Here is a 12,884-nt window from a genome sequence, read left to right as displayed (position 1 = left end):
CACGGGGGGCGGAGGCCGGCGGCCGGCGCGGAGCCCGCCCCGCCGCCTCCCCGCCCCGCCGCGCTGCCGGCGAATGGAGGCCGGACACCTCAGGCGGCGCCGCCGCCGGCCCTGCCACCGCACGGGCGGCTGAGGGACCGCAGGGCCCCCGGGCCCGGCTGGGGTCTCCGCGGCCTGGCCTCGGGCCGGGGCCTGGGCGGGCCCCGCCGCAGCGGCTTCCTTCAGCCCTGAGGGAGGGAGGGAGAGTGGCGCCTCTCGGGGCGCTCGGCGCACTCGGGCGGGACTGTGCCTCCGGCGGCCTTTTCCCCATGCGTCGGTCTTGGGGGGGGGGGGGGGTTACACTTCGTTCCCTTTGCCTTTTTTTGTTGTTGTTGTTTTGTTTTGTTTTCGTCATGGCGGCCGGCCCGGTGGCTGGTCTCGCTACCGCTTTGTGGGAGAGGGGTCGAGGCTGCGGCCTGGCTCCCCCGAGAGCCACTGGAAGGGTCCCCCAGACTGTCTTGTCTCTGGTGAGGGGGCTGGCGCAGCGGGGAGCGAGTGCTCCTGCGGGCCCCGCCGCGCACACCGCCCCTGCCCCCAGGCACCTCCGGCTTGTCCTGTCAGGCCTGGGCTCCCAGGGGAGGACGGCTGCCACCCGTGGGGTAAGGGAGTTCGGCAGGGTGCCTCACTCAACTGTTCCCCTCTTCCGCCTCAGTGTTTTCAGAAGAAATGGGTTTCGGTGGTCGAATATGCCTGTGAATAATTTTTGGTCCTTCAGCTGCGCTTACTGTGAAACAATACTCCAATGTTAGCGCTCTCTCCTGTAGTGTAGCGCCATCCTAACAGAATTGAATAGAAACGTGGATAAGTAACAGTGAAATACAGTGTTTAAAGTCCAGATTGCGAACATTGCCGGAGGAAGGAAATACGAGCTGTCACCCTTGCCCTCATGAGCTGGGCACTGCCCAGGGATCTCCTGACTAGTTGTGTTAAAGTTCTCAGATACTACTCCTGCCTTTTGTATAAACGTGATATGTTATTAGTATACTTCATCTGACTTTGGGAGCAGAAATATTGTGAGAAATCTGCTGTCTTTTCTGGTGCATTGAAGTTCACTTATACTGCATCTCCTAGAAGCTGGGGGGTTTTTGCTGCATCTGCAATACTGCAGTATTTATGCTTTTAACAGATTACAATTTCTATGTTAAATGTTGCCAAATTAGATGGATAATGTGTGTATGTCCTTGTTAACAATGTGAGTAAAGTATTGCCTTGTTCTTATATAGCATTATTCGTCCATAGATATTAAAGTATATAAAAAAAGGAATTGGAATCATTGTTTCTGTTTTATATTTTACTCTGTTACTATTTTACTCTGGAGGATCTGATCTTTCCCTAGAAGACTCTGTGCCTATTTAAGTGAGTACGGACTGTAACTCACTGGTCCTTTAGAAATGATACTGTAATATCTGTGTATTTCTACTGAAAGAGCCTACTGAGGTTTGCAATCTCAGTGCAGGATCCTAGCGGAGTCAGTGTGGTTAGCCAAAGAACTGCCTGGCAAAGGCGCAGGGTTCACCGTGTTTATTCTGAAGTAAAAACAAGTGATGCCTTGTCTCATTGCCAGTTTGCACAGATGTCTCAATTTTGAACACATCTTTTTTTTCCAGGGAAGCCTAGGCAAAGCAAATAGAAGCTTGGTGAGCTCTCGTTACCGAGTCAGTCTGACCTATACCATCATCTTCAAACCCCCTGTCTGTCTCCTTAGGTCTCAGAATAGCCCCAAATGCATACATTTGTACTACAGAGAACTTCATCTTGTCCCTCTGTATGCACCTGTTGCTATCTTGGCAAGGCCAAATCCACTTCAGATCCTTTACGTGGTCCCCCAAGGGCGTTGGTATGGTAAGTGTGCTTAGTGTGTGCCTGGCAAACAAGGAGTGGATTTTCTAAAACCAGCGGTGGTCGCTGTGTGCAAAGCCACATTTGTGAGGAGGAGTTCCCTTTGCTTATTGTTGTATGTATGGGTAGTTAGTATTTTATTAGAGTCAGCTAGTACCTCCTAGTTGCTGTGTTTGCTAAGAATGAGGGCAGGAGCTTCAGAGCCTTCCTTGGCTGGGGATGTTCAGGCATACGTATCTCAGGAAAGTGCTGCGACCAGTGGGTTATAAAGAAACATGGGGATCTAATTCTCCATCTGCAACTATGCTAGTTTGCCAAGGAGCTTGAAAGGGAATGTTTTTTGGGTCTGGTAATCATGGCCCTTTCCTGGGAGGAGAAAGGTCTGGGTTGTAGTCTATGATCTGAGAGCTGTTTCCAATGTCTGAACCACCCTTGGAGTGGGCAGTGGACCCCAGACTCTTTTCTCTTAGTAAAGGGCCTTCATGGATAGACTACACTGTCACACCCCCTGCCTGGGATGTGGATCTTGAATTTTGTCTTTCAGAACAGCACAACTTTCTCAGAAAGGGTGATGAGGGCTGCTTTTTTTTCCCCCTATAGCCTACACTCTAGTGGTGAGAGCACTGCTGGCAGGGGAAAAATGCAGGGCTCAGTCACTGCAATGAAAAGGGAGTTTGGGTCTCCCCTCTCATTAGAGAGTAAATTCTGAATTACTAGGTAGGGTTTTCTTTGTTTTTCCGTTCAGGCAGATCCATTGTTTACCAGTATGTAGAGTTTTTTTATAACACTGCACAGAGGCAATAAAGCTTATGTAAGGCTTCAGGGCATACCATTAAACCTCCTGAAGCACGCTGCTTGGGAAACACAGCCCTGGGCTGCTACAAAGCAGATGCAGCCTGTCCACTGCTGGCCACATTTTTAAATAAAAGTGTGAGTTCCGCTCCATTTTTCTGACAGCTCAATGTAGGCTGTGAATCCTTTTGCAGTGCAGGGTCAGTAACTTAAATAACACAAGGAATGGGATTTCAGGTGTATGTTTTTCTTTGCCATTGTCAGTTAACTAGATCAGACGGATCCCTCTTGCAGTGTATTGGCTAGCCTGGACCTCACTCCAAGACAGCCTTTCCTTCCCACTGTTGGGGGAGTTTGTGTATCTATCTAACTTGGGGGTATAAATCCCTTTCTGGGAGGCAATGCCTGAAAATCAGGTGAGTAAAATGAAGTTTTGCAATGCTCATTTCTTGTGTGAATGGAAAATTGATAATCCTTCCTTCAAATTAGCAAAACATAATGTATAAAAATTGAAGCTTGACACATTCAGATTCAAGACATTTTTTTTTTTCTAATGGTGAAGAAAATAAGCACTGAAACAACTCAGAGATGGTCCACCTCTGGAAAATTTTTCTAAAAGATATTTTCTAGTGGAAAAAAAAATTAATGCAAATCCTATGGATGTCAAAAGAGATGTTCATAGTAGTCCAGTTTGGCTTTATAATTTATGAACTTAATATGTATATTATGCAAAATTTTAACTAAAATACCCCCCTTAACTGGTTGCTGAAAGGTATCTTAGCAGGGCATCCATTCAGTTAAACAACAGCATCAATGAAGGATTGCTGCTCTCCAAACTACGCTTCATGCATTGCAGACTGGGTCAGGAGTCTCCCTATAGGGTTCACCTCATTGTTCATTATTTTTTCAGGTTAAGTTCCTATGTGTGTTATTTTGGAATGAAAATTGAGAGCGCTGCTGGTAGGACTGATCAGTCCCTGTTCCATTCATCCAGGATTTTACATTTTAAAGACTGTCATTTGCATAATAATTTAACTGTAAGTAAGCTATACTTCCGAGAGCACTGCTCACTTACACATTCTGGTGAGAGATTATCTTTCCAGGCCCTGATATTGAACAGCCTGAGCTGTAATTCATGGAACCTTCCATGTCCAAGGAAGGTGATTATCAGAATTCAGATGCACCTGCTTGAGGAGAACAGGCACTTTTAGAGTTATTTGTAAATTTTAGGCTACAGATACACATAGGACAGAGTTTATAACCTAGTCAATAACCTAGTCTTAGGGGATGGACTCCAAAAGGTATATAAAATCAAAAGATAGTCAAGTTTTGACAATACATTTCCTTAGGTACCTAAAGGTACATCTTCTGCCTCAGTCTAATCCAGCCTGAGCAGTTCAGTTGCCTGCCTCATATCTAAACTGATCTGATCCTGAAAATGAGCAATCCCTTTGCGATATGCTCTCATAGACCTGACCTTTAATGTGTGCTCAGGCAAAGACTAACACCAGCAGGATTTAGCAGCATGCAGTCCAAAGATTTAAGACTGCTTCATTCAAAAAGCCTGGCCAAGGAAAGTGGTAATATCTTTTAATATAATGGCTCAATGGCTAGAGCAGGTACCAGTATGAGATTGGATCCTATGTTCTCCTCTCTGTGTGGAAAATAGGGGAGTGGGCTTGAGGCCACATCTCTGCCTTTCCAGAAACCACTGAGCAAAGGGTGATCTGAATGCCAAAGGTAGGTGGAGGGGGCACTCTTCACCTTTTGTGTACAAGCTGTTCCATTATGTAAGGGAGAAATCATGATTTACGAAGGATTTGGGGGATGAGTGGAAGAGGAAGGAAGAAACGAAAGAGCAAGTGAGCGCATGACTGCGTAATCTCCTGGCTGGCACCCTGAAGTTGGAGATGAGAGGGAAAGCCAGCAAGGAATCCTGGATATGAAAGAAGTTTTGTATCATCTCTAGAGAGTGTTTAATGTCAGACTAATCCCCCACCAGATTTAGCTGATCATTAACTACAGGCAGCTGTGTTTATGTAATCAGTTTGTGACACTGACATCTGACAGATTCAACAACAACCATTGCCTGTCAAGCCTTTCTTTAACTTTTGACACAGCACAACCAGGAGGCAACCCCACATGTAATGGGGAAATCTGAGTTACTTGGCAACAGTCCCAGGCTGAGGCACAAAAGTGCCCAGAAGACTTGCCCGCAGACCAGTTGGATCAGTATTTGAATCCATGCCTTGTATTTTACAGTGCTAAGAGGAAGGAAGGAGACGCAGCTAAAGAGATTACACAGGGATGCGTGAGACTGGGCATGCGTGTTCCTCTGGAAAAGGCTCCAACAGCTGCATAAAGCAAGCCATACGCCAGTTTTGGACACAGGCAGCCAAGTGCCCGAGCTCCTATGTGTGCTCAGAGCCAACAATAAGTTAACTGCGCAGAGCCAACATTAAGAGTTGTTACGAGAGACGTTTTCCGCCCGGCACGTCCCGGTTTACGCCCTCTCCTCACCTCCACCTCTCCAGTTCACCAGAACTTTGACTTTGCTGTTTGCTCTGATAGTTTGACCAAACAGCTTATGATTAATCTAATACAATATTTTTGTCAGTGACAACCAGCACCCCAAACTGAAATTATTGGTAAAATTTATTCTAAAATGCAGTGAGTTTCTGGTCAGGGTCAATGTGCCTGTTTGTATAGGGCCCAGAACATCTGGACAATAATTTCAGCTGGACTCATGGACAATATTGCAATATAAATAAAAACCAAAAGCCATGCAAGATTAAAACAACGTTTAAAAATCAGACGAAGGCCACCCAGAAAACTCTGACGAGAATGTCCTCTGAAGCCTTATTCTTTTAGTTCCTGCATGACAATGTTTTGTTTTCCAGTATATGACCTTCCTCTAATTAGATTATTTAAATCTTTCAGTATACAGAAATTATTCACACTTCCTCCCAGGCATGATTACATTTGACAGCCTTATCTATTGTTTAGTAAATACCTCCTTTTTTTTCTTCTCTTCTGATGTTCTTCTGGAAACCATGCACTTTACACCAGACATCAAAGCTGTTCCTTCGGAAGCAGTACTGTGGGCAGCAGCATTGCTTTTCTGAACGTGGAGCATACTAGATCTCCCAACAGCAGAGCCATTTCAGGCATAACAGCCATTTCAATAAAACAATAAAGAGCTTTAAATGCTAAAACTAATGCAATGGAAGTAAAAACAGCCAGATAAGGCACTGCTTTTCATTGCAGCCCCATTGGAGAGAAATTGTCTTGTAGCATGACTTCTTTGAAGGGTTTTACTCAGCTGAGTTGCCCCATTGCCTTTACGTGAACAGTTGTTCACATAAAATAAGGTGAAGATTTGATCCAGTGTTACAGTATAGCTAAAAGCAAATTTGGCTTAATCTCTTCCCCCGACATACTGAAGCCCAACAGAAGCATACAGCCAGAGAGGGTGTCAGAGACAAGATGTACTTGTGATTCAAGTTGCAAGCTAATATTTGATGAAGTGGGAAAATGATTATTTGGATTTTCTATTTCATCTATATGAAACTGAGGATGGAAACAAGGCTGCATGAAATCACTAGGAGAGCTGAAGGAACAGGATTTTTACTCACCATCACCACAACAACAAAGCAGATTTCGATGTGTTATATGCAGTGCTTGGTGTATTGTCCAGCCCTGTGGGGCCTTCTGTGGATCATTTTCTTGCTAATCATATTCAGTTTATCATTTATCATTTCATCTACAAGTTCTGCTCTAAACTGAGCTGCTACACCTTTTCTAAGATTTACTTTTTATATCAAAGCAATGGCTGTGACCTTCAGAATGTTGTACAATGGTGGGGTTTTTTGTTGGTCTGCTTAGGAAACATATTTTCTTGGCTCTAATATCTTCCTTTACATTTTAAGGGTATTTTTTGCACCAGAAGAAATTAATAAACTTCAAGAGTTTTAAAACAGGTACAAGTCTGAAAACTACATAGTCACAGAAATTATTCGTCTGTTTCATCATTTATAGCTTGGAGGACATAATAACAAAACCCATAAATGCGAAAGACTTTTTTTTTTAAAGCTTGCTACTTGTGATCTTTGGTTAGAAATTACTGCTGTATTTTCAATTAACATTGTATAAAATATTTTATAATATCACTTTCCATATGAGCAAGAAGAGTGAAACCGTTAAAAAGCTGGATATATATGGTAAATTAATATTTATTGTCATGTATTGAAATACATTTGTTTCAGACACCCTCTTTGACCAATGCTCTTGTCTGCAGAGGTTAAAAAGGTAATGTGGAAGCCAGATTCTTCTAGTTATTATATTTAACTACAAAGTGCCTGCTATGGCAGTTCGCAGTATTTTTGATACAAGATCAAGTAACATGGGTTCGGTTATTCTTCTTGTATGAAAAGAGACAAATCTTCAGCTGACGTCGATGAGTGTAACTCCCTGGAAGCCAGTAAGAGTTGTGCTGTTTTACAAGCGAGGATGTGGTCCACCGTGGGACAGTCCACCTCTTCCCCCACCCCAAGGCCCATGTCTTTGCAGTGAATTGCACTGTAGGCTGTTGGCTGGTACCGAACAAGTAAGGGTAGAAGGAGAAAAGAATGCAAGTTGTCCATTTTTGCAAGGAACACACTTAATGTTCATGGAATATTTTGCTGCAATGATTTGATGTATTTCTCCCAAACATCCTGGATAGGATATGAAGTTTTTCTATTTCTCTGCTTTGGGGCAGAGTAATCTTCTCCACTTACCTGGAGGTCTTGAACAGCTAGGCCTCATGCAGATCCATTCAACACAGTTAATTTAAATTTGTGGTGATTTCCTTTCTGCATCACTTTATAATGGGCATGTGCAAACGTTTTAACAAGTGTACTTATAAGTAAAGTTCAGCTTTAGTTTTAGGGGTTATTTATAACCCTATGTTCAAGTAAAATGGTAAATCTTGATGAGCAGACATTAATGATCTCTGATTAAGATCCTACAGTTTCTAAATTGATTCAAATGCCTAAAGCATTTGTTATTAAATTATTATTATTATTATTATTATTATTATTATTATTATTATTGCTACTACTACTACTACTAGTATGATTATTACTAAAAAAAAATTTCAGATTTTGTTTCTGATTCTCTGGTATTTATTACCACTATCTCTGGATAGCTGTATATTATTTTAAACCCTAATGCTCCCCTGGCGTTCTCCTTTTTTTCCTTGGATTAACACAGGAATCCCTAACGTGGGATCTGAGCTGCTGCTGAGGCAGCGCTCAGCATTTCATGCTCTACTGCTGGAGGAAGAAGAGTGCTGCACTCTACGGGAACAGTGAGGAAGCAGCAGGTCTCTACTACTTCTACATGCTGCCTCGGATCCACTGGAGCATCTTCCTCAGAGCAGCTCTGGGTCCAACACTGCCAAGAACTGGACTAGAAAATAGACTGCAAATCCCCAAAGTAGTAGGATTTGATCTAAAATGAAGTAACATAATTGGCACATTTGGCCTCTGTCATTACTTTTCTTAGTGTATTATTTCTAACTTCCTAGGTTGCATAACTACTTTGAAGAGCAAAAGGCAGAGACGTTCCACATTGGTCATCAAAGTATCTTAAACCTTGGAAACTGCTTATAATTTGTTCTGACTTGCTTGAGATACATACGGAAGGCAAGTGACCATTAGATAAGTTAGAATTTACATTTTAAGTTACACAGATAACACGCTGTTTTTACCAATACTTATTTTTAGATTATTTCAAATTACCTTAGAAATTGATAGGTTGGTGCAGTCCTACATCTTATACAAAGACTAAGAGACAAAGACAAAAGGTTACTAACGATTGCTATTTATTTTGTTAAGTCAATAAAAAGTGCATAGTACAAGCCCTTTATCCCAATCCAAGTACTCAGTAAAAGATTACTAGGAAACCGCAAATGGCACAGATGATTTTTTGTTTGGCATGATTCAGACATTTTAAACCACCGATTTACATTAGGTACATCACATCATCACTCTTCCTTTTTCAATCATGAACATTACAAGGCTAAGTGATCTGCAGACAATACATGAATACATATGATTTCTCATTTCAGAGTATAATAATTGTGTTAAGCAGACTCTAAAAATACTATTGTTTTAACAAAGTTCTAAGCTAAGGTATAATTGTAAACTTCCCTCTGTATTTCCCAAGTGGCTACAACTTGCATCTTTTACTAACCGAGCTTAAAACCCTCATTACAGAATTAATCATATCCTGAAGCTTCACATACCACTAATCTCTTCCACACTTCTCAAAATTTACCATAAACATCTGTAACCATGATACAATTATTTCATCGCAAACTACATCACTAAAGGCCAGATTTCTGCCACCCTTACTAAAGCTGCTACTAGTACATTATCTCAGAGTAGTCCCACAAACTTCAGTGCAACTACTTGATGAGTAAGGCACTATTTAACATGAATAAGAGTGGCAAAATACAGTCCTACAATTAGTTACTTTTATTTTAATTGAGTGGTGATCTGAAGGTTATTATCTTGGAGAGAGTATCTAAATTTAAAAGGCATATATTTTGACGTGGGATAGTGGCCTGGCTCTTTAGTAAAACATTTTACAATAAAATATTTCCAATGTTTTTTCTTTTACATAGAAAATTTAAAATAGCAATTTACATGAGGAAAGCAGACATGTATAAAATCACTGGGACAATTACTTAGAGGAATTTCAAGCAAAGACATTTCATCTAAATGTAAAACACAACATTACTCTGAACAAAAAGTTCATTTGCCAAGACTGCTAGAGCTGGGTGCACATGGTGAGTTTTATAAATACATACACAGACATTTAAGTAAAGCGAGACTGATCCTCACAAGTGAGGAGCATCTGCTGTAAATCTCACCAACTTCCAATAGGATGAGGAGTGGCACTCTGTCTGAAATGAAGCCTGTTTTAGTTGGCTTTTTAATCAATTGGAAGCCTGTTTTATGCATCCGATAGTGAAGAATTCTGGCCAAAATTCCTCAGAGAAAAGGTCACTGTAGGAGATTATATGTATCTCCTTGTTGGTTCAACAAAATGATGCTGTATTACTCGTTCTGTTCAAAACAGTATCCCAAACATAAATGTACACAGAAGGCAAAAAGCAAGCACAATCAGATTGCTTGTCCCAGTGACATCTTTACACAGTGTTTGTGGCCTGTACACCATTAGACGTAATAGGACAAATTCTCTCAGCTTCTCTGCTGCAGCTCCATTGCTTTACATGGCACTGCACTGATGTCACTGAGAGCACCTTGCCCAATCTTCTTCTTTTTTAAAAAATTTTTTTATTTTTTACACATGCTCCTGTGCTTGGGAGCACACTATTCCACAGAAATTCAAAGGGCAGTTACATCAAATTACAGAAGCCTTTCTTCAGGTCTACGCTGTACCTTTACAAGGAGGCTTAGCTGGCCCGCCATTTACCCTGAGGAGGAAAACCCTGTGTCTGTCAGCCATGGGATCTGATGTGAGATTTTTGTTAGAGCCTGTTAACACAAACCTTTATGCATCTTAACAGTTAGTCCCTTCAGCTCCATAACCAAAGTCCTCATGAAATAAAGGTTTGTAGAGTAAGGCTTTGAACTCCCATATGTCTGTTCTACTGACCTTTATGGAAAGAAGCTTCATGTTGGTAAGATAAAAATGTTCTTTACATTATTCTCATCAATTTTTCAAATTGATCAAGAAAAATATACAGTGTTGCTTTTCTGTACATCTTTAAAATGTTCTTAAATTAATGTACATAAAAAAGTCACTCCCATTTGCTACAATGGGAGATGTGCACAGGTATGTGCACAGCCACACATACGCACACATAAACACACCACACATACAGACAAATATTAGAGGGAAAAGACATGCCATATGTAGTCACCTGCAAGTTTGTTATTCTACAATTACAACCAGTAGATAAGGATGAAAATGTTAAGAATTGCTGATAACATACAGGTGAAAAAACCTGAATATCCAGTATATGGTGTATACCAAAAGTTGGTAACCTCGGTAACCTCTTGGTATGATATCATCCTGTCCAATATACATTACACCACGGCTAAAAACTTGTTAAGATACCAATTATTAAAAGACTATACCAGGACAGAAAATTCTACCAAGTTCTTCTCACTAAATTTCTTGTTTCATAAAGTCTATAAGTAAACAAAACTGGTTTTGGAATACATTTTTTTGATAACACATTGAATAAGATATATCATTTATTAATGAAGAAGATTAAATTAATTTCTTTTTTGGTGGTATAATCTTTTGTGTAAAGTTCCCAATATGTACGTCAAAGCTTTGACAGTGGCAATTATCACATTCACTTATGCGCGCACGCGCGCGCACACACACACATAGTATAATTCTAGTGGACAATCCGTGCTTTTACCAACAACCCTGAAAACTATGTTAGTGGTCCAAAGACCAGACTAAAAGCTGCTCTGAGCCCAGGGCAAATATAAAATAATTTCGATTTTTCACCACATAACTAAGCTAATAGTTGCAACCATAATATAACTCTCAAAAGCATACTGGAGAAAAAATATGGATTAATCTGAAGAAAGGTCAGTAACCTTCCATTACTATAGGTGCACAGGGATTTTCTTTTTCTTTCAATGCATATCAGAAATCACTGCAAAGAAATGAAGATCATTGTGACAGAAAGAGACTGAGCGGAATGTCCACAGTAACAGTAACAACCAAAAAACCTCTGCAACGCCTTATCATTATTCAAATTACAATCTACTAGGAATTGTAATAACATACAAAGCAAAAATTAACTTAAAATTGAAGTTGCAAAAAGCAGTTCATGAAGATAACTGCTGAATGATAATTATGCTCTATATAAATGAGAAAAGAAAACAGTATTGAATGGGGTTTAGAAGTAATCTGGTCACTTTGTTCATTTGGTCGTGCAAGGTTTTAACTGCTGAACTTTTCCAATGCTGAACGCTCTAGTCCACTGGTGGGGCTGGTGGTTCTTGTCCCTAGCAGTAAGGAAGGAGGAAAAGAAAGAAAAAACCCACATACAGTTTAGAATACACATACCCATAGAAACAGTGCTTCACATAAGAGGATTTAGCAATAAAAGAACTCAGAAGAGTTACACTGTGCTTTCTTTTAAGATCTTTCAGTATCTCTTTCAATATTCAGAGTACATGCTTATCAAAGAACAATACCGTTTCCTGTATCGATAGGGATTTTTCCATGACCCCACATCTAGGACAAAGACGACCTTCCCAGTTTCATGCTGTAATTTTGTTTACAGTCTTCTCTTAAAGCTGTGATTTTCCCCTTGTACATAAGAAGGCAGGAGGCAGTTCCAACCAGGGACAGCCAGTGCCCAGAGGACATTATGACCCACACTTAGTGACCCATGTCTGCTCCATCCCCTGGCAGGCCTCACACTTGGCCTTCGTGATTGTACTTTCACTTTGGTTTTACTCATTTTCATTGCTAATGGAGTTCCAAGGAAAAAAAAAGTAAGGAAAAAAATGACTGTAAGATAGTCTGTATTAAAACAAAATACACTTAAGCTATTGTACAGTTTCTCTGTGGGGCACTTGAAGATGTACTTACATTATGTGGGCTGCTTGGCTTTCCGGCTGTGTTGGATCCTCTCAGATTACTAGGTCTCAGTAAGAACAAGACAAGTGCAATCACCACCCAGGCCATCATTATCATGGCAAAGCTGATGCCATTGTCACTGGGGGAATTTGGTCCTGGCACTACAGACAAGGAAAACTCAAGTTATAATACAGAGGGCCAGCAGAGTTCTTTCCCCAAAATGAAAACAAAAATGCAGAGCTCTTTCCCCAAAATGAAAACAAAAATGCAACATAAGTCTCAGAAAAAAAAAATGAAATATTTTTCAATTGAGTTTTCTGATTAGTCTTTCCTTTTGGCTTTGAGACAAGTAATTCCTGGTTAGTGTTACACTGTTTTTTATCACATTTCTTATCCCTTTGAAAAGAGAATCTATTTCAAAAGATTTCACTGGAATTCTCAGAATGACCATGAATATTTCGTAGTTCACATTAACTCCTAATGAACTGGAGATGATGAACACACACTTTGTGTTTAAGAAATCAAACTTGATGCAAAATACATTTATGTGGGAAAAAACCCCCATCTGTATGTTGGTGTTTGTTCTTTGC

At 40.8% G+C, this 12,884-nt stretch overlaps 1 protein-coding gene and 1 long non-coding RNA gene across 3 annotated transcripts in view; one reads left to right on the top strand and one right to left on the bottom strand.

Moving 5' to 3' along the window:
• Positions 1-119: 119 nt before the first annotated feature.
• Positions 120-7,015, top strand: LOC128138773 (uncharacterized). The gene is made up of 3 exons (XR_008234146.1): positions 120-312; positions 1,647-1,881; positions 4,933-7,015. It is a non-coding gene; the product is annotated as an uncharacterized LOC128138773 (long non-coding RNA).
• A 1,504-nt stretch (positions 7,016-8,519) lies between these two features.
• The window catches only part of SMIM14 (small integral membrane protein 14), a 43,996-nt gene continuing 39,631 nt past the window's right edge, over positions 8,520-12,884 (bottom strand). For both annotated transcript variants that reach the window (XM_052780235.1, XM_052780236.1), the window contains exons 4-5: positions 12,307-12,455; positions 8,520-11,714 (exon numbers count right to left, since the gene is read on the bottom strand). In XM_052780235.1, coding sequence (XP_052636195.1) covers positions 11,682-11,714; positions 12,307-12,455 — 182 coding nt within the window. In that variant the 3' untranslated portion in view covers positions 8,520-11,681. The remainder of the gene's footprint in view (positions 11,715-12,306; positions 12,456-12,884) is intronic.

This window comes from Harpia harpyja, chromosome 2 (assembly GCF_026419915.1).
Source record: "Harpia harpyja isolate bHarHar1 chromosome 2, bHarHar1 primary haplotype, whole genome shotgun sequence".
NCBI lineage: Eukaryota > Metazoa > Chordata > Aves > Accipitriformes > Accipitridae > Harpia > Harpia harpyja.
Note: the sequence above shows the minus strand (reverse complement) of the source record. Positions and strands in the feature narration are given on the sequence as shown.